The sequence below is a fragment of the Lepidochelys kempii genome, chromosome 9 (assembly GCF_965140285.1).
Source record: "Lepidochelys kempii isolate rLepKem1 chromosome 9, rLepKem1.hap1, whole genome shotgun sequence".
Taxonomy (NCBI): domain Eukaryota; kingdom Metazoa; phylum Chordata; order Testudines; family Cheloniidae; genus Lepidochelys; species Lepidochelys kempii.
In genome coordinates, this window is record NC_136388.1 from 12,020,575 (window position 1) to 12,042,810 (window position 22,236).

At 44.6% G+C, this 22,236-nt stretch overlaps 1 protein-coding gene across 5 annotated transcripts in view; it reads right to left on the bottom strand.

Annotated features, from left to right (window-relative positions):
* Positions 1 to 16,130: 16,130 nt before the first annotated feature.
* KCNMB2 (potassium calcium-activated channel subfamily M regulatory beta subunit 2) overlaps positions 16,131 to 22,236 on the bottom strand; it is a 236,348-nt gene continuing 230,242 nt past the window's right edge. For all 5 annotated transcript variants that reach the window (XM_073359328.2, XM_073359329.2, XM_073359327.2 and 2 more), the window contains one exon: positions 16,131 to 18,214. In XM_073359328.2, coding sequence (XP_073215429.1) covers positions 17,930 to 18,214 — 285 coding nt within the window. In that variant the 3' untranslated portion in view covers positions 16,131 to 17,929. The remainder of the gene's footprint in view (positions 18,215 to 22,236) is intronic.

Genomic DNA, 22,236 nt, shown 5'->3' on the forward strand with positions numbered 1-22,236 from the left:
TGGATGGGGAGTTAGTATGCAGGAGCAGGAAGTGGGTGGAGACTTGGAACCTGTCTCCCCTTCTCCTATGTGCTGACCAATACAGCTGAGCCACCATGCTGGGAGAATCAGGGAATGAATTGTGATTCGGGGCAGATCGCAGGATGAACATCTAGCCCTTAGTGCTTAATTTTGCAATTGTTGTCAGAACTTCATTTGCTGGAGATAAAGAACTTGCAAGCGGGTGAGCCAGGCTCAAGCAACATTGCCATCAGAAGTCCATGGATTCAGATAGGCTCAAGAGTTTTGCCTCCTTAAGACAGACACTTGATAGCCTCAGGTTTGTGGCAGGAAAATGGAGAATACAAAGCAGTGGGTTCCTTCCAGGCTCCACTCACAAATTGTGCTCTGCCTATTTGAAACACCCACAAGAAGTGCCAGAATAAGAGTCCACTCACTGTCGATTGTACAGATCTTCAGAGTCATGAATCCTCTTCTTTCTTACACGCTGTGCGTGGGACATCAGCCTGACTTGTATCTCTCGTCCATGTATGAGCAGCAGTGAAAGAGTTCACTATATTGACAGTTAAGTGGCCGTTGTAAGGGCACAGAGTTCAACATCAAAGCGAGTATGAACAGGTCTCACCTTTCAGCGCTGTTATGTCAGGCTATCTGCAGAATCAGCTACATCGGTTTACACTTGTCTCATGTTTGGAAGGTCACCTTTGCAAGCATAATCACTATTTATTTAATTGTAATGAAAGCTTCCAGTGTACCAGATGGCAGCTTCCCAATGAACGTACCAGCTCTCTGGGATGCCAAGAGCCAGCCCACTTCAACCCCTGCGCATTGAACTGCCTATGTGTCATTTCTATGTTTCTGTGCAACATGAAGCCTGCCAGTTCATGGAGATGGCTTTTGTTCACTCTGCTTCTATCCATCACAATAAGCATGGCCTGACCACGGACAGATTGTGGAAACAGTGTGTGATTTGCAAATAGAATGCTTTCTTCCCAGCAGTGTCGCTCTGTCATATTATATCCTTCTCTCCCTGCCATGCCATGCATCAGCATCAGGTTCTGCCACTGCTTGCCCTGTGCCAAGGCAAAGTCACAGTAGAAGTGACAAAAGGTAATGAGATTAGAGATGGGAAAACTAGTTTTAATAAAATAAGAGACAGATAAGCCTGGGAACTGCAAAGCTCAGGTAGCATTCATACCTCTACAGGGATGGGAATCCTGTAAGTACCTAGATGACAGCTAGACTGGTGATTTAAAATCATCACTGATAAAGTCTGCAGATGACACAAAAGTTAGGCAAGTGGTAAATGATGAGGACAGGTCACTGATACAGAACAATCTGGGTTGCATAGTAAGCTAGGCGCAAGGAAACAATATGCATTTTAATATGGCTAGATATAAAGGTATACATCTAGGAACAAAGAATGTAGACCATACTTATCTGATGGGGGACTCTCTCCTTGGAAGCAGTGACTCTGAAAGAGATTTGGGGTTGTGGTGGATAATCAGCTGAACATGAGCTCCCAGTGTGACAGTGTGGCCAAAAGGATAAATGCAACAATTGAATTCATAAACAGGAGAATCTCGAGTAGTAGAGAGGCTATTTTACCTCTGCATTCGGCACTGGTGTGATCACTGCTGGAATACTATGTCCAGTTCTGGAGTCCACAATTCAAGAAGGTTGTTAATAAATTGGAAAGGATTCAGAGAAGAGCCATGGGAATGATTAAAGTTTAGAAAACCTGGCTTATGTTGATAGATTCAAGTAGCTCAGTCTATTTAGTTTAACAAAGAGGAGGTTAAGGGGTGATTGATAATAGTCTTTTCATACCTATATGGGGAACAAATATTTAATAGTGGGCTCTTCAGTCTAGCAGAGAAAGGTCTAACATGATCCAGTGGCTGGAAGTTGAAGATAGACAAATTTAGACTGGAAAAAATGCACACTTGTTAACTGAGAGTAATTCACCACTGGAACAATTTACTCAGGGTCATAATGGATTCTCCATCACTGGAAATTTGTAAATCAAGACTGGATGCTTTTCTCAAAGATATGTTGTAGGAATTGTTTTGGGGGAAGTTCTATGGCCTGTGTTACACAGGACGTCAGAGTAGATGTTCACAGTGATCCCTTCTGGCCTTGACATCTATGAACCTATTAACCAACCATTTGTAATGGACTATTATCCACAAAAAAGGCAAAATCCTATGGACTTTACTGCAATAGTGCTCCCTTTGACTTCAGTGGTAATTATGACCCAGCAAAGACTTCCAGGATTTGAGGGAGGGTCCTGAATTCCCTCTGGTGGCAGTCCTAATGATAATGCTTCTTAGTACAGGAAAAGGTCGCAGGACATCTCCGCCCAGAATCCTTAACAGGATGTGTCAGTGTAAGGAGAAGGAAGAGTAAAGCGTGGTGGATAATCAGCAGAAAAATCTGTCTTTTAAAGCAAGTTTATCAATTCTCCACTGACAATCAACTTAATCAGTAACTCTAACTTGACCCCTGTTGGTTTGATAAACCCTGTTGCATTGCAGGTGGATGCCAGTCCATTCTGAGATGACCTGAAGATACTTATCTCAGCTTTATCCAAACTTTCTGGCCCAAATTTTCAAATGTGGCTAGTGATTTGAGGTATCAAAATTAAGATATGTAAAAGGGGACCAATTTTCAGAGGATGGGTTCTCCGCACTTTCTGAAAATCAGACATCTCTACCTGGACACCCAAAAGTGGAGACATCCAAAATCACCAGTGACTTTGGATATTGTGGTCTGTTACATCTCCAGAAGTGTTCAGGAAAAAATTCTGTTGCCATTTTATGCAGCTTATTCTTGATTTGAGGTTTACTTGCCACCAGTTTAAACACTTGGACATGGTGATTATTGATCAATTCATTATGCACATACAAGCTCCTTCTGCCCTTCCCCAGAACTGCTCTATCCCAGGTGCTACCTTTCAGCTCAGGAGCCAGTCCTCCTCCCTTGACCACCAGGGAGAGACTGCCTTGCTCTTTGCTCGGCAGCCTTTATATAGGGCCTATGCTGGCTCTGATTGTCTGCCTCTTCCCCTGCCCTGATTGGCTCTCCCCGGGCCATCTCTGATTGGCTGCTGTGGGTCTGTACAGCCTCTCTGGCCTGGTTCAGCCCTTCTTCTCAGGGGGTGGGGCACCACCCCACCACAGGGTGGTTTGTGTGTTTTGGGGTGCTAGGCAGTGGGGGCCTGTTGGGGGGTGCTGGGCGGTGGGGGAGATCTTTGTGTGTCAGGGCACTGGACAGTGGGGGTCTGTGTGGGGCATTGTTTAGTTGTGGTGGTGGGGCTGTGGGGAAGGGCACTGGGAGGAAGGGAGGGGAAACCTGTGCTCCTGGCCCAGTGGCTTCTGCTGGGGTCTGGAGCTGGGGCCATGAGTCCTTGTGTATGGGGAGACTTTGGCAAACCAGTAAAGTGCCTGAAACCACTATGGCTTATTGCTAAAAGCAGCCAAGTCAGCAGGCTGTAAATTAGCCAAGTCAGCAGGCTTAGCTTAACCAAGGCAGGAGGGGGTGCCACAGAGAGGACAGCTTGACCTTGCGTCCTTCCTGGTAAGAATTTTATTGAAGTTGCTGTTACATGCATCTTAGAAGAGCAGGATGTGCCCCAGGAATGTCTATTGGGGCCTCACGGCTGCAAACTCTGGAAAAATCCACACCTGGTTAATTGATAATCAGAAGGAACCTCTCGCTTGACTATTGAAACTGCTTACTTAACAAGTTTGCTTTAAGGAACATATCATTCTATTACTAATGTATAAATAAGGGGAAAAAGTTTGAGGTAGGGGGACTCTTCAGGACTGGAGTCTCTCTCTCTCTGGATGCATCTTGTGTTTCCCAGGGGCAGACGGGCTGCCGCTGTGCCACTCAAGAGCCACACTCAGCTTTGGTAATTATCAAGGGTTGGGGTTGTTTTACTAACCTCTTGCGGACGTGTGTATAAGTGCTTGAGACTAAGTAAAGTTTAGCTTTAAGTGAAAGCACTCTTGTGTTGTCCTGTGTGTGCCAGCCATCTATCGGTCGGACGGCCGTGTCTCCCCTTATTTATTTCCTGACACCACCTCGCACAGAGTAAAAGTTACCAAGAGCTTGGAGTTGAAAGAACCCCGGGTAACAGATGCCCGTGGCTTGTGGTGCGGGCTGCAGGAGGGGCTGTACACCCCTCTTGCAGCTTCCTAGGGCTGTGTGCCCCCTCTCATAGCTCCAGTCAGGGCTGTGCATCTGTGGCTCTCTTTCTCCCCCCTCACCCACCTGCTTGCCCAATGTGTCCTGATATTTCACTCTTGCGATCTGGTCACCCTACTCTTTCCCAGGTGGGGGAGATTTAAAACTCAGAAAACCCAGAGTGATAGGATTTCACAACGCTAGCTGGCACGGCACGCGATCGCACATTTAACCAACCACTGGTGTCTTCCCCACCAACCCGTACCACAAATGGAGGTAACATTAATACTTTGAAAGGGAGACAAGCAGTCTCCACTGCTGCAGCAGAGGCAAACGAAGGAGCAGTCAGAGCAGCCGGTGGTGGGAAATGTTCTGTTGCGAACTTGCTTTCCCACCAGTCTTTAAGCATATGGTAAAGTGGTGCAGAGGAAGCGACATCAGATTTCACCAGGACCCCCTTTGTGTTGTGTTTTGCAGCAGTCTGCGGGTTTAACTAATTCCCATTATACCGTACAGCTGTCTCAGCATATTAATGGCATTGAAGTCATGTTTGAGTGGGGCTGATTAGGAGTGTGCCTGCTTAGTCACCATATTTTGCTTCCTACACTTAAACTCCCTTATATTCATCACAGATTATGTGCAGTGCATGGTGTTTACAACCATGAGTGCCTTCCACATGGAGGTGCTGCAAAGGGCACTTCCTTCTGCCCCACTCTATTTCAAGTCTGAAGTGGCCTGCCTGCCCTCAGATCAGCCTACATTTAGCTAGAGTAGGTTTTTCCTTTTGTGAAAGTAAAGGAAAGTATTTGGGTGGCTGGATATTGAAGCGTGATTTATAATTTAATGAGCAGTACTTTGTAATGAAATGCAATAAACTTGTAAAATTTGTAATTATTCATAAGTATAATCCAGTGTCAAACTTCGGGGTATAAATTGATCATACCTGCCATCGTCCCACATATACATATCACACAATATACTACTAAATACATTCTAGGAGATTCTCACTTTCCTTTGAAGATATTGGCTAGAGCTGGGTACAGTATGATTTTCCTGTCCTGCAAGCATTTCCATGATTTCAAAAATTTGTCCTGTCCCAAAACAAGACGAAAAGTCAAAATCTTGAACATTTTTGAGAACTGAAAATCCAAAAAGATTATTTCAATAATTTCAAAATGTTTTGTTTCAATGTTGTATGCAGTGTTGTTGTAGCCGTGTCAGGTGTTCTGATGCTGACTTTTTAAATTAAAAGTTTCCCTATAAATTTAACTTAAATTTTGGAACAAAAAAGTCATGTTGAGCCAAAAACTGGAACTTTATCAAAACATCCTGTTTTGCCCTTTTCAAAACAATTTCAAAACAGGAAATTCACCCAAACCGACCTTTTCCTGAGAACAGTTTTAGTTTTGATGAATCTGTATTTGCAGAAGAAAAAAGTTGAATAAAAAAATTCCCAACCACTGCTGATATTGGCTACTGATTAACACAGGATCCCAGACTGAATGGATTAATGATCCATCTACCACTGTAAATTCAATGTTCCTATAAACGCTCCATTGCTGGCTTATGGCTGTGTGGATGAGCCTAGCTCTCATTGGGTTTTCCATACAATTTGCAAGGTAGAGACAGACCCCTTTCTTTGTAAATGAGGATGTGATAAATAATTCCAGCTGCCTGGATGAGGTCCCCCTGTTGGGTTTTGTCTGTCTAGTTTCCCCTCCTCTGTGCTGTGGCATGTGAGCTGACTACTGCTCTCCACTGCAGTGGTGACTGCATTTCAGAGGTGCTTGGTACATATAATTTGCAAAGCATTTTGGGATGAAAAGCTTTATGTAGATTTAAAATATCATTACTAGCCAATCGTCACAGGGCATACCCACCGCCAGAGTGCTCTCGCATGCCACTCTGGTCTGCTCTAGCACCTGTTGTCGTCTGTCATTCTGCAGTTGTAGCAGTCTGCTGCTTCTGTGGCCTGGGCCTCCAGACAGGCCACCTTTCATTCAGTCCCCTTCCGGGATAACAGAAAAAGTACAAACAGAAACCCAGAGTCTTCATGCCAGACCTTCAGCCCCCATTTAGGACTCATCTGTCTTTTGCCGCTTTAAGTCCTTAGACTGGTCCTTCCACTCTTGCTATGGGAGAGATAAGGGAACCCAGGGCTGCCCTCTCCTCTGTGATCCAGCCCAAGAGCCTGGTGTCAGCCAGCTAGGGACTGCTTGTTCCAATCCCTTGCCCTGTCCTTGGGCTGTTCCTAGTTTTTCCCTGTTTGTCAGTGTCCTGCTCGTGGCTGTGAACTCCACTAGTCCTGCTCCGAAGTTCTGTCTCCTCATGTGGCTTCTTCCCAACCAACTACAAAGGAGCTTCCTCAAAGCCCTTTCCAGCCTCTTTGGCAGCAGCTGGGTCATACAGCAGGCAGGCAGTCTCTCTCTCTCTCTCCTCAAGACACAAGTCCCCCAGCTCTCCTCCTTGGAGCAGGGGTTGTAATTTAGCCCAGCTGCAGGGCTCTAGTAGCTTTACCTTCAGCTGCCCTCATTCCCCAAATTAGTCCTCTAGCTTGGATTGTTCAACAGGCAGCCTTCTCCTGCCCCCCTGCTGTGCCAGAGGAGGCAGCATATATGCTGGTCCTGTTCCCAAAGCTTATCCCAGCTGGCTGGGAGAGAGGGGGACACTGCAAGGCTTCTGGTCCAGGGCCCTTAAAGAGACAGTAATGGGTTTTGTTTCCAAACACTACTTATTCCCAGGACCTCTGGCACACCTCAGACCTCCTAAAATCTTAAAGGGCTGTGCCATGGGACAGGTGGGCTAACCCCTAGGCCACACAACCCTTAAATGGTGAGAAAAAAAGTTACCTAAAACAGTGTGGGACACATCAAACATATACGCATAGCTGCCAGCTCTGCATATGAGAACGGAAAAATGTAACATAAAACATATATAAACATATAATTGAATTTCATACATTACTCAACAAGAACAGGAGTACTTGTGGTACCTTAGAAACTAACAAATTTATCTGAGCATAAGCTTTCATGAGCTACAGCTCACTTCATTGGATGCATAGAATGGAACATATAGTAAGAAGATGTATATATATACATACAGAGAACATGAAAAAGTGGAGTAAGAGGCTAATTAATTAAGATGAGCTATTATCAGCAGGAGAAAAAAACTTTTGTAGTGATAATCAAGTTGGCCCATTTAGACAGTTGACAAGAAGGTGCGAGGATACTTAACATGGGAAAATAGATTCAATATGTGTAATGACCCAGCCACTCCCAGTCTCTATTCAAACCCAAGATAATGGTATCTAGTTTGCATATTAATTCAAGCTTATCAGTTTCTCGTTACATTACTTAGCATTCAGAGAAATCTGATAAATCTTAAACAAGCTGAAAATCAAAATGGCCACATTTACCTACTTAAAATAAATGGTTCTCTTTGTTCATTCTAGACCAGGCTTTTCCCCTGAAATTAGTTTTGTTTTACAATCCAGCAGCCTCAGATCCTGGCTGAAGAACCATTCAGAGAAGGGCTCTCAAATGGCTGGAGAACTGTCAAAACTGAGCTGCCGGAAAAGAGGCGGAGAGAGAACACTTCCTGTTATGCTTTGTTTGCTTTTAATCAAAGCACGCCCTGCTATGTGCACAGATTGGCGTGTTTAGCACTGTACTGGCGATTTAGTGGAGTAATGAATGGCTTGTTATCATGAGGCGCAAGGCATTAAGGATATAGAAATGCTGGGACTTGTGTTTAATACTGAGGAGATGGTGGCAGCTTTGGATGTTTCCAAAAAGTAGTAAATACATTTCTAAGAACCTTAGCACAAATGGAAGCATAACTATCAGCTGACGCTGTGTGTCTATTTCAAACACCAGAACCAAATCAGGCAAATAGTTTACTCCTTTGCTGCTGGAGCCTGTAGTAGGAGATCAATGTAAGAAAGGATGGCCGTGCAGTTACAGCAGTGGAATGGGAAGCAGGAGAACTAGATTCAATTCTCAGCTTTGCCACAATTGTGACCTAGGGCAAATCATTTAATCTCACTGGGACTGACTCCCCTAGCTGTAAAATGGAGCTGATATTTAGACTGTAAATTCTTTGGGGCGGGGACTGTCTTTTTGTTCTGTGTTTGTACAGTGCCTAGCACAATGGGGATCTGTTCTAGGTGCCACTATTATACAAACAATACATAATTTCCTTTCTATTTCCTTTCATCTTTCTTGTCTAGTTAGATAGTAAAATACTGTCCCTGCCCTGAAAACTGTACAATGTGTTTGCACAGCACCTAACACAGTAGGGCCTTAATCTGCATTAGAGCCTGGAGATGCTGTCATGACTGGGGTTTACGTGGCCAGGCCTAGTGGTCAGGGCCAATGCCAGAATCCAGGGGCTTCAGTCAAGGGTCAGAACCAGAGTCAGAGTCTAAAAGCCTGAGTTTGGGACTGGTGTCAGGGCCCTAGGAGGCCGGAACAGAGCCAGGATTCGAGAGGCAAAGCCAGGATCCATAGACAGAGTCAGAGGTCAAACGCCAAAGCCTAGAGTCAGACCCCAAGTACCAAAACAAGGCGTCAAAGCCAGTGTCGGAGTCCAAGTACTGAAACCAGGGGGCAGAGCTGGAGCCAGAGCCCTGGTATCAAAGCCAGGGGTCAGATTCAGAGTTCAAGGCTGGAAGCCAAGGGTCCAAACTGGGGTCAGGCGTCCAAGAGCAAGCTGAGAGACAGGTCCATCGCTACTGTTGGCAGGGAAGCCCACTTCATTGCACAGACACTTCCTGGGTGATACTAGTACCTATACCAATCAGGGGGCCACGAGGGAAGATGTCAGTCTGGCCTTCCACAGTAGCACTTCCTGTGGTCTTTATCTTAACTGCATGTATAAGCATCGCGCTACCACGACGACTGGGGAATCCTGCCACGACGACTGGGGAGTCCTGCCACGACGACTGGGGAGCAGACTGGAGGCATCATACACCCTACAGCTCTGGGTTCTAGTCCTGTCTCTTTTGAACCTCAGACGTGCTCCCATGATACAAATAATAATAGTCAGTGATGGTCTCTGAAGTGTTGATCGCCGGCTCCTCAGTGCGGCCCTGGCAACATTTTCTTTGGGTTTCCATGGGACACAGAAGTGTGTTTTGGCCCACATATGTGGCAGATGAGGAAGAAATGGGGCAGCTGATGTAGAAGAGATTTTGCTACACTCAGATTCTTAGGCTTTGTCCACATGCAAAAATTATATTGGTATGGTCTCCCTAATGTGGATGTGGTGATATTACTATAAATGTGCTTTATGCTGTATAGGTATTCCCCTATGAGAAGGAAAATAAACAATACTAGTAGAAGGCACCTTTATACCAGTGTAGCTGTGACCACCCTAGGGATTGTACCAGTAGAATTATATTGGTAAAAAAAAATCATACCCCAACCACAATAGTTTTACCAGAGCAAAAAGTGCGTTTGAATGAAGCCATAGACTAAACATGGCTTTTCTCACCTGCCTCTTACATTTGATTTGTCTTCCTCAGTGACTTGTGCATTGGAAGCAGCAGCTAAAATGTTCAGTTCAGGGAGACGCACTTAATTGTGACAAAATGTTTTCTATGCTGCTTGAGGCACCTCCCTGACATGTTTGCTCAGCGTGTAAAGGGGCCTTCAGCTGCCTTGCGCCATTTGCTGGATTTTAAGTGTGGCAGATTAAAAAATGTTTATCTTTGTGCTGTTCTTGAACTGGGAGGGGACCAGAAGAAATTGGGGAATTCAGATGTAGACTCATGAAGGGATTTTGTACGGGGTCATGTATCAGCCGTGGCATTCACTAGTGACAGTGACAGACAGAACACTAGCCAAAAGCGGTGGCTGGGAATAAAGGGAGGGTGGTCGAGATGGTTGGAGAAGGGACCCAGAAATCCAAACTGGTAGATTCTAATCTCTGCCATTAGAATCATAGAAGATTAGGGTTGGAAGAGACCTCAGGAGGTCATCTAGTCCAACCCCCTGCTCAAAGCAGGACCAACCCCAACTAAATCATCCCAGCCAGGGCTTTGTCAAGCCGGGCCTTAAAAACCGCTAAGGATGGAGATTCCACCACCTCCCTAGGTAACTTAGTCCGGTGCTTCACCACCCTCCTAGTGAAATAGTGTTTCCTAATATCCAACCTAGACCTCCCCCACTGCAACTTGAGACCATTGCTGCTTGTTCTGTCATCTGCCACCACTGAGAACAGCTGAGATCTATCCTCTTTGGAAACCCCTTCAGGTAGTTGAAGGCTGCTATCAAATCTCCCCTCACTCTTCTCTTCTGCAGACTAAACAAGGCTAGTTTCCTCAGCCTCTCCTCATAAGTCATGTGCCCCAGCCCCCTGATCATTTTTGTTGCCCTGCGTTGGACTCTCTCCAGTTTGTCCACATCCTTTCTGTAGTGGGGGGCCCAAAACTGGACGCAATACTCCAGATGTGGTGTCACCAGTGCCGAATAGAGGGGAATAATCACTTCCCTCACTCTGCTGGCAATGTTCCTACTAATGCAGCCCTATATGCCGTTAGCCTTCTTGGCAACAAGAGGACACTGCTGACTCATATCCAGATTCTCATCCACTGTGAATCCATTGATTCATAGATTTTAAGGCCTGAAGGAATGATAATCTTGTCTGACATCCTGCACTACACAGGCCATTGAAACTCACCCAGTAATTCCTGCATCAAGCCAATAACGTCTGTTTGAACTACAGCATCAGTTTTAGAAAGGTATCCAGTCTTGACTTCATGTGATGGCGACCTCACCATGTCCTAGGTAAGTTATGTGTGACCTCCAGTCTCAATGTGACCTTGGCCACATTGCTAAAACGCTCTGTGCCTCAACTTACCTATGTGAAATGCAGGCACAGTTAATGCTCCCCTATTTCACAGGTGGGTTGTGAAGCTTGATTAATTTATGTTTGCAAAATATTTTGTGAGCCTCAGATGTATGGTCCTATAGAAAAACACATAGGAGTTTAGGCTATACCGGCTCAGCCCAAATATTAACAAAATTAGAAATCCCTATTCCCCAGGGACAGCTGAGCCATCTCGGTATAGCATAGTGTATAATACCCTAGGACCACCATTAAGGGTCAATTATGTGCTCTGCCACTAGCCTGCTGCATGACCTGGGGCAAGTCACTCCACCTCCCTTTGCCTCAGTTTTCCCATTTGCAAAATGGGAATAGTGATACTGACCTTCATACAGTACTTTGAGATCTATTGATGAAAAGTGCTATAAAAGCTAGGGATTATTTTTATTATTAAGAGCACTATCCTGGTTACACTGAAGCCTGGGGTAGTACCTCCCACTGATGGTAATTTCTACGCTACAATAAAACACCTGCTGCTGGCCTGTGTCAGCTGACGCAGGCTCCTGGGGCTCAGGCTGCAGGGGCTATAAAATCGAAGTGTAGATGTTTGGGCTCAGGCCGGAGCTGGGTTCTGGGACCCTGGCAGGGGAGGGTGGAGGATCTCAGAGCCCAGGCTCCAGCCCGAGCCTGAATGTCTGCACTGTAAGTTTGTAGCCCCACAGCTGGAGCCCCGGGAACCCTTGTGTAGACATGCCTGAGAACCATAGGAACAGTACTTAGTTTTTAGTATAACAATGTACTGTATATGGTCTGCTGTTTCATAAACACGTCTTTTGTTTATGGAAATAATTAGGAACTGTTAGTATGTTTGCAGAGTTGACTCTGGCTGTTTGCTTACCACACTGGGTAGCAGAGGCTAGGACTATGGCAGGTGGCTAGCTACCTCTAGAGTTGCTGAAGGAAGTGCCTGTCCAGTTCTGTGTTGTTACCATAATCTTGGACATGTCTGGAATAGTCCTTACTGCTTTTTCAGCAGGGCGAGTATATTTTCAGTTGACTTTATAGTTTATCTCCGTTCTTGGGGGCTGCTTCTGGTACCCCCACCACAAAAATGCAGTATTAATGGGCAACTGGAATTGTATTGGTGGGGGTTGGTTAGCTCTACCAGCCAGCGGGCCAAATTCTGCATCCTTGTGCAACTTGGTTGAAGCCAATGGGTTTGCACGGGGTGTAAATCAGAGTTGGCTGGTTCGGAATGACTATTATGTATTTGTCCTGAGAACCCTCAGTGGGTGTCAGAGTGAGTATTTAATACGTGGCCCCCATATTGGGGTGTGTGTGTGTGTAGTTATTTCCAGGGGATGAGGCCACCCTTCTTACAATGCAGCCTGGGAAATAGGAAGCCAGAGGAGAATGACTTTGTCTAGCGCAGGGATCGGCAACCTTTGGCACGTGGACCATCAGGGAAATCTGCTGGCGAGCCGGGACAGTTTGTTTGCCTGCAGCGTCTTCAGGTTTGGCAATCGCAGCTCCCACTGGCCGTGGTTTGCCGTTCCAGGCCAATGGGGGCTGCAGGAAGTGACAGCTAGCACATCCCTCGGCCCACTCTGCTTCTCGCAGCCCCCTATTGGCTGGAACGGCGAACCGCAGCCAGTGGGATCTGCGATCGGCCGAACCTGTGGATGCTGCGGGTAAACAAACTGTCCCAGCCCGCCAGTGGATATCCCTGTTGGGCCGCGTGCCAAAGGTTGCCAATCCCTGGTCCAGCTCATTATTACTACCATTTGTATTACAATAGCACATAGAGGGCGTAACCAAGATCAGGGCATTGTTGTTCTGGGCAATGTAAAAACACAAGCTAAGAGATAGGCCCTGCTCTGACAAACTTACAACCTAAATAGACAAGATGGACAAAGGATGGGAGGGGAAACAGAGGCCAAGTGACCTGCTCAAGATTATAGAATGCAGGTCTCTTGCTTTCCAGACAAAGGCCTGGTGCTGTCTTCCAGCACTTGTGTTTTGGGTTTTAATTGCCATTCCCTCCCTGAGATTCTGGAATTGTTCTACTTCATTTTCTCACATTTGTCACCCACTGGGGTATGCAGGCTCACTCACTTCCAAGGGCCTGATCTCTGCCTTCCTTACACACCCCAAACACCCACTCCCTGAAACTCCGGGACATTTTCAAGGTAAAAAGTCATTCAGACAGAGTCTGACTTTGTTTTGCTCCTTATTAGTAAATACTCTAATGTTCTACTGTGGTGGCTTGTACCACTCTAGTAAACCTGCTGTAAGCAGTAGCCTTCTGGCAAAATACTGCGGGAAGGTTTGCAGCATAGTTTCAAGGTTGAGTGTTACAGCAAGGAAGTTACAAATTAAATAACCTAATCAAAACCATTGAAAGTCTATGGGAGTTAGGTGCCTAACTCACGTAGGGTATGTCTAATCTACAAAATTATGTCAACCTAAGTTATGTCCACATACAGCCACCCCAGTAATTAAATCACTTTTGCATGTCCACACTACGCTCCTTGGGTCAGCAGTGCACGTTTTCACCAGGAGCGCGTGCGCTGATTTAACTGTCAGTGTAGGGCATTGTGGGATGGCTTCTGAAAGGCAGAGAGATGTGAGCAATGCAGGGTCTACACTGACGCTGCTTCGAACTAACTACATTGACCTAAGCGCTACGCCTTTCATGGAGATGGAGTTATTAAGTCTGCGTAATGGGCGAGTTACGTCAGCGGGAGCGACATTTTAGAATTAGGTCAATGTAAGCTGCCTTATGTCGACCTGACTCTGCAGCATAGATCAGGGCATAGATGCTTTTGTGAATTCCAGTCGGCACCTATCTATATCTTACAGCATCTAAATACTTGTAAATCTGGCCCTTTGTCTTTATATAGCATCCAGTAGAGGATCTCAGGTGCCTTATGAGCATTAAATGTTCACCACATGCTTCAGAGATGGTCAAACTGGGGCACAAAGGGGTTAATTGAGTTGGTCATGGTCAGTGGAAGAGCCACACAGAACCTGTGAATCCCAGTTGCTTCCTCTTCCCACTAGATAATGTTGATGACGCTGTGTAGAAAGTCAATGGGGACGTTCGGCTCCAACTGATCTGCCCAGAGTAATCTCAGTTCCTGTTCATGGGAAATGAGCAAGAGGGGGTAAAATGAGGTAGAGAAAGAAATAGCTCAGGCAAATATTCTGACTGAAATTAATCTCTCCGGGGCAGCAGGAGTTGCCTAAACTGTATTTGAAATGCTGATACTTCAGTAGGGGGCTAACTGTGCCAGTGATCAGACTGATAATTCCTTTTAAATTATTGTTTTACCTCACTCCATTCAATTACTCAAGTTATTTTGTTATCCCACAGATCTGTCTGTTAATGTCAACAAAATGATTACAGGCTGCAACAGTGTCAAGATGTTTCACCCACAGGAACGCTGGTAAAATGTTTATGGCACAACATGTTGAAAAGTGCATTTGATGTGTAAATGTCAAGAGTAATCAGCTTCCTGTCACTAGAAACAAAAAGTGGCACAATCACTGCCCCTAAAATGTCACACACGGAACTAAAGAGCTACTCTATTGCCGATCACGTAAACCATCATGTAAATGGCCAGTGTTTGTGTCAGTAATTTCCTAAAGAATCCTGTGTTATTACAGCTATTTGCTAGATAGTGTTGGGCAGAATGTTTGATTTGCAACAATTTCAGTGGAGAGTGCTGAGTTCTTCCTCTGATGTAGGTAGTGCTGCAGAAGACACGGAAGTTTTTATATAAGAAAAGGGGCAATTTAGGATAGCAAATTTGAACACAAATCAGCCTCTTTTACTGGTGGAGCAAGCATCCACTTTTGAATGAACGAAAATAAAATCTCCCATGGCATGCTACATTTTAGACACCTGCCAAGAGGCCTTTGCTAAATGCCACTGGGTGGGCCTAGCCTGGCTACCTCCTTTGTTTTTGGACCCTCTTCTGATATGCTTTAATAATAATCATTAGTGATTACACTGTGTAGTCCTTTATATATTTAAACTACTGCGCAAACACTAGTCAATGAATCCTTGCACCGTCCCTGCAAGGTAGGTTCAGCAAATATCCCTATTTGATGAGGAAACTGCAGCAGAGAGGTGAAGTGACTTGTTCAAGGTCACACAGGTCAGTGGCAGAACCAGGAACAGAGCTCAGGATTTCTTGACTTCCAACTTTGGGCTCAGTCCTTGGCCCCACCACCTCCCAACCTGCTTTAAAAATGAACTGCAAAGGACTTCCTACCAGTCTGGGCCAAGCAAGTGCCTCAGCTCTCCTTCAGCATCTTCTGTAACTGGAGAAATCTCTGCTTGCCTTGCAGAGTCTTCTGCCTCCCACTACTGCACGTGCACTTACTTGGAATAGCAGTTGTGTTCACTCTTCCTCCTTCTGTTGTGATATTGTTGGGCACAACTGGCTCTTACCTGTGGCAGCTCCTGTAATTCAGATGCAATGGAGCTCTTGATAGCTCTTCTTGCGGTTTCCTGCTTACAAAATTCCGATTGTAACTCTGAGGATTTTCCTCCTCCACTTTGGGGGCACATATCATACCTTTTTGCCCTCTCTTACAGTATCTTTAGTAAAAGCCAGGCAATGTACCAACGGAAACATTCCCTCAGCTGCCCTTGATCTTGATTAATCCCTTTGCACCGGAGTGTTAGGATTCGTCTCCTCTACAGACTTCTATCTCCATCTATTCTATGTTGGAACTCTCCAGGGGAGAAAATAAAGCATCAATCAGATTTTCTGGCCTTGTACAAAATAATGTTGTGAGTTCTTTTGAATTTAAAAGGTGACTTCTTGAAGCCCACTAGGGGCTTCTCCACTGTCAATCTAAAAAATGTGAAAGTTGCCCAGATACCATGGTGAAGGGCTGTACAAAACCCTACAATAGATAGATAGCTTTCACAAAGAAACTTTTACAAACTCCCTCTCATGTTACAGATGGTTTGCAATCCTGTGTTTATGGCAAAAGAATCTTAAAAAAAAAGTCGTTGAAACAAACCAGTTCTGAATGGAAAAGGTATTGAAATCCTGAAGATTTAATTTAATATTTTTATTACATATTTTTGGAGCCCTGATTACACCCCCCACCCCCAGGAATTTATTTGCCTAAGAAAAATCATACCATGGATTACAAGATTGCAGGTTAAATCCACTGCTGTGAACTTATTTTTACAGCTCCGACTACACTTGTACAATTTGTAAAATCTTGTGACACCTTAAAGTTTTCAATACTACATCATGGAAGAAGGTACTGCTATATGGATGAGCTAGACAGAAGACTCTGGATTTTCTCCTTCTGCTATCTTTTTGGCAAAAAAAAAGGGAAAAAAAGTGGAATCTCCTTCTTTTGAATGTACCTGTAAATAATTTCCTATAAATATTCTATCGTAAGTTCATGGGGTAATCAGAGAGACTGCCTCAAATTTGTCCTTCAGTTTAGGTGCAAGGTAAAAAACGTTGAGATTGTCTGTAGAGTATAACAACATGGAAAGTTGTGACTAGGGAAATAAAAATAAATTATGCCAAAGATGTTCACATAGTGTGCATGGAATTACATCGGTAAAGCCCCCATGGAACATACATGACAGCTAGGACTACATATTAGTTTGCATCTCAAATTTTCCAATACCGCATATTACACTTGGACATTTTGGAATGAAAGTCACTTCAGCCAGCACAGCATAACGATCATAATTTCCAGAAATATTATGATTATTGTATAACAATTCAATTAATAGATCTAATGAAGTGGAGGAGATTTTTTTCAATACAAATGTCACAGTAAGAGAGACCTCCATCTGATTGAAATGTCAGTGTGAATATTGGATAAGATCCCACGTTGCTGCTCATTGATGTTATGGTCTTTTCCAGGGTTTGAATGTAATAAATACAGGAGTTATACTGCTCAGTTTCCAGTTAGTCAAAAGGAAAAAAAAAAACATAATCAAGTTACAATACACAATTAGATATTATGTAGCCTTTTCTTTTTATATATCTATATAATCAAGTAAAAAAAGTTAAAATAGTTGGAAGTAAAAAATGAAAAAATAGCTGATTGTGTTTTTCTTTTTCTTTACAGTGATATGGTAGCAAATACAAGACAAATGCGTAATAAACCTTTACATAAGGTGTCTGGTCCCATCTCCAGCAATAGGGCTCAGTGCTCAGCTTGGAGTAGAAACTGAAATTGGTTGAATTTTCTTTGTTTTTGGCTGTAGCTTCTGTAGATGATGTGATGTGAGGAAAACATATTGCAAATATCCATCTCCAAGGTGTTTTACAAAAGACCTAAAATACCAGAGGGTGAAATTTTCCCCTTTGCAGGGAGAGCCAGCACAAGCAACATGCAAGTCCCACTTAAGCTGTCAGTAGTGTATGCATCCAGTCTATTCCCTCTTACCATAAAAAGACATAGGTTCTGTACTTTTCTTCCCCTCATTCCCTCCAGAGCCATTCGTTGCATGCCCTGAGGATTAAATGGGACATAAATGATGCCCAGGCCTTTTGCTAGACCTCTGCACGGGGTGAATTTCCCCCAGAATGTTACACTGAAATGTTGATGTGTTCATTGACAAAGCTTGGCAAATGGTCACACCGAGCCCTATTTTGGCTGTAGAAAAGAAAGAAGTACTCGTTCCGGCATAAAATGAGATCAGATAGACAACCAACACGAACAGTATTTCTTTCCTGTTGTCTGCATAATAATAACAGCATGTTTGCATATAGAACAGCTTTTGCATTATTGCTCTACTTATAAGAGTATAGTAAGGAACTTATAACAGACTTGCACGTTACAAACTTAAGGTTCTTTGGTGAAGAATGAAAAAACAGTATTTTAGCTGAAATACATCTCAGAGAAGTTTTTGCTTTTATCTGTTGATCCTTTGGATTCTCTCACAGAGGAGGGAGAGGTACTGAGTCAGCTTTACCATGGCAACGATGGCAACCCCACCAACCATCATGCATGTTGGCCAGAAAAGTGAGTGGAACAGCACGTTGGAACTGTAAAGTTTGGTTAATATCACATTCTTCTGAATGCCTTCTGGGTCGTAAAAGCACAAGAAGCGCTGGTACTTCCTGAAATTTTCCAGTACAACACTGACAAGTGACAGGGACTCTTCGTAGTTCTTGCCACACTTGGGGATGTAGGAACACTGGGAAGAAATTAAAAGGAAAAGAAATGTCTCTAACTAAATACTATTTCAGATGACAAACAGGAAAATCTCCAGCAAGAGATTTCATAAGACTACAGTACAATTAAATGAATAGTAAAATAGTCATAGTCATGGTCACAATTGTGTGCTCTTTTATAGCGGTTTCCATTTGAGGAACTCAAAGTTCTATACAGATATTAATGGAGTAATCCTCACCCTACCCTCTTACAGACACTTAGCCCCAGGGGAGAGGGAAGCACCAGAATGGAGCAAGCAGGTATTTCATTCCCCAGGGAGGTAGTGGCCAAACCCCTGTACATGACCACAAACTGGGAACAGGTGGAAACTTCTTATACATTTCCTTTTTGCACATCCATGCAGAATGTGTCCTGTAATTAGGGGCAGTGGTTTGTCACATGGCCAGAGGGTGATCCTGGGTTCCGTGATTGATTTGGTCTGTGGGTAGCTCTCTTGCTCTCTCAGACCCCTCTCAGCACTGCTGCATGGCTGAATCTCCCTGCATTGGGAGAACAGCTGTCAGTGGGTTTTGGTTATTAATTAAATTTTATCAAGTGAGATTTGCAAAGGAAAAAGACATTTTGATTAAAATCATATGACCTGTGACTTTTGATTTTTTTAAATATATCAACTTTCATAAACTTTCCCTGCTCTCTTTTATGACTATGCCATGACTGTTCATAACGTCCTGCTGCCCTAATAACAACCCATAGATTAACCTTGTAACAGGATTTGATTGATTCATTGGTGAGTTTATTAGCTGAGAATCTGATTTCCAGTGCAGCAGAGATGCTGGATGGCATTAGCAGACTGCGGCATTAAGGGTACAGCACATCAGCACTTCTTTTATGAATATTTCATAGAGCAATAGAAACTAGAGATGGAAAAGACCAGAGAGGTCGCATCTCATCCATCTTCCTGCTAGAGAAGGTTTGTTCCCTCCAGCATATTCTCCAGTGCTTTGCCCGCCACGACGTTTCTCCAATTTCCCAGTAGAACCTCACAGATCACAGCCTGATAGGTTGCATTGTAAGGAAATGTTTAATTCGGGTCAGCCTGTGGTTTCCTTTATATCCCATTGCTTCAACTGGCAATTGTAACCTCAGCGTTTGCAGCTCTTGGGATTTTATTGCGAGTGTCGATATTCAGGTTTTGTTCTGAAAGCCCCCTGTGCTGGATTCCTGTGATTAGGTGAGCATCTAAGCCTTCATTTTTTTAAAAAGTAAATTTCTGGCTCTCATGGTTGTGGAGAAAAGCCTGACCCAAGTACAGCCTAAAGGCTCAAAAAGCAGATGGAAAATAAAGAGAACCCCAAATTTATTATTTAAAATCTCATGATTTTTAAACCGGTCCGATATTTTTAGGGGCCTGACTCATGATTTTTGAATATTTGAGGTTGGCAATATATCGCTCTCAGTAATTCCTTTGCATGCTTGGTGTTTACAGCCTTCCAGTAGTAGCCTGTCTTCCCCCTAGCTGCAAATGGAGCCAAGCCAGATGGTACATATTTGGCCTTTTTAATGTTATCAGTCCCTCTAATCATGGGCCAATTCTGTGTAGTTTGTTAGGACTCAATTGTTCTTTTCCAATTTGCCCTGTGGGAGGGGTGGTATATAGCTGCCCCAACACACCTAGAAAATCTCTAGGCCGTAATAACGCCCCAGAGAGTCACAATTCCTTCACTGCTATGGCCTTTGTCCGCAGGTAACTGCTTACTACTTCTGAGCTGTGCAGGGGAGAGGATGAGATTAAACAAGGCTCTGTCCATTCTCTGCCTTTCTTCAGCCACTCCCCATCCACTTGCTTGAGGCAAGAAATGGCAGGCACATAGACGCCTAAACATCTGTGAGGATCTGGGCCTATCTCCCATTGGGAGGATCTGGGCAATAGTGCCCACCTGACTACAGACTGCTGGACCCAAGGTCAAGGGAAGCAGCTCAGAGGCCCTACATAGCCAGACAACACAGGCCATAATCTAGCTCTTAGTTTCCATCCAGTGTTGGTCATAGACAGTGTATAAACACTCAGCCTGGGAATAACTGTGAACTGAATTTGCTGGACTGGATTTTGGTTATGGAAGGGAATGAGAGAGGTGTTGGGGGCTTAGCTTTGTTTGCCTTTTGCTTTAGTAATGCCTAGGTGCTTATATATTCTAGGAAGCCCAGACTATTAGTATGCAGATGAATTACAACACCAGGCCTCCAACTCTATGAGTCTTTTGATGCCAGGGACAGTAGACATACCAACCCAGGCGAGGCTATTCATGGCAAGATGATTTTCAAATACCAAGCCTCCCAAGTACAAAGCGGTTCTTGTGATGTTTCTAATGTGTTCACACACAGAATGAACTGGAGATCTATGGCGAGAACTCATTCTTGTAAGATTTGCTGTCCAACTTTTAAGATTCAAAGGTTTGGAGAATTCAGATAAGCGTCCAGATTTCTGAATGTCTCTCCAAACTGGAGAACTGAACCAGGGGCAAAATTCTGATTTCACCTCCACCACTTTCAAATGTGTGTTACTCTTGATTTGCATCAGTGTAAGGGAGAGTGGTGTAATGAGGCCTATGAAGTAACTAAACCTCACATTGTCTCTGTGAAATAGGCGATGGAAATACAGAGTCTCATTTACACCACCGTAAGGAGTAATTCCATTTATGCTAGTGGAGTTACACTAATGGAAAATTGGTGTCTCTGCAGCCCATCATTTAGGACAGGAAGGGAAGGGCACTGTCCTGTCCAGTGGAACTTGCAGGCTGTATAGGCGGTTGGAATGTCATTACTGGATGTGGAATTCAGCCTGGACACTATGGTTAATGATCCTGCTCTTCTAAAATTTGGTATGGGAACTTTAATGATCATATGGTCTGGTAAGGACCTCAATTTATGTCTCAGACAAACAGTGGAAGAGAGATATGCAGCATGGATCAAAGAAGAGAGCTTTGCCTCTTTGACTCATCATTAATTCCCAGAAAGCCCTTAGTGATTTGAAGAAATACTGTCCCCTGGAGGTGGGAAAATGGGAAAAGAGAGTGGAACATGGGTGGCTCACTGCTACTGTCTCTTTCCCAGTACTCATACGTCAGCAGGTTTAAAGGTAACTGAACTTTTTGTGGGTACCTGCTAGATCCCATTATCATTTCTGAATAACAGTTGATTCAGAACATTGGGGCCTTGGATCAGCACAGCAACCTTGGGCTGCAGCAGAGCTGGGAAAAACTTCACAACGGTGGGTAGACTTTTTGCTCTCGTACTGCTCTACCAGTCACATTTGGCATTTAGCCAGCTGACCCCCAAAGAGAAGAGGATGGTCTACAAGGGAGAAGGGAAGGATGTGTAAGACAAGAGAATGGTAGCTTTGAGTTAGAATCCCAGCTCTGCCACTGAACTCTCCTTGGGCAAAATTTTCTCATAAGTTTAGCTCGTCATTTTTCTGATCATCCTGGCAGCCCTTTTCTGCAGCTGGTTCAGTTTGGACTTTTCTTTCTTGAAATATTTCTAGGAATCATTTTTGGGAAGTTTTATGGCCTCTGTTATACAGGAGGTCCAACTAGACCAGTGGTGGGTAAACTTCGGCCCGAGGGCCGCATCCGGCCCTTCAGACGTTTTAATCCGGCCCTGGAGCTCCTGCGAGGGAGTGGGGTTGAGGGCTTGCTCCGCATGGCTCCCGGAAGCAATGTCACAGCCCCCCTCCGGCTCCTATGCATAGGGAAGACAGGGGGCTCTGCACACTGCCCCTGCCACAAACGTCGCCCTGCAGCTCCCATTGGCCAGCAAACAGGGCCAATTGGATCTGCAGGGGTGGTGCCTGCAGACGGGGCAGTGCGCAGAGCTGCCTAGCTGCACCTCCATGTATGAGCTGGAGGGGGGACATCCTGCTGCTTCTGGGAGGAGCTGCTTGAGGTAAGCGCCGCCCAGAGCCTGCATCCCTGGCCCCCTCCCACACCTCAACTCCCTGCCCCAGCCTGGAGCCCTCTCCCGCACCTTGAACTCCTAATTTCTGGC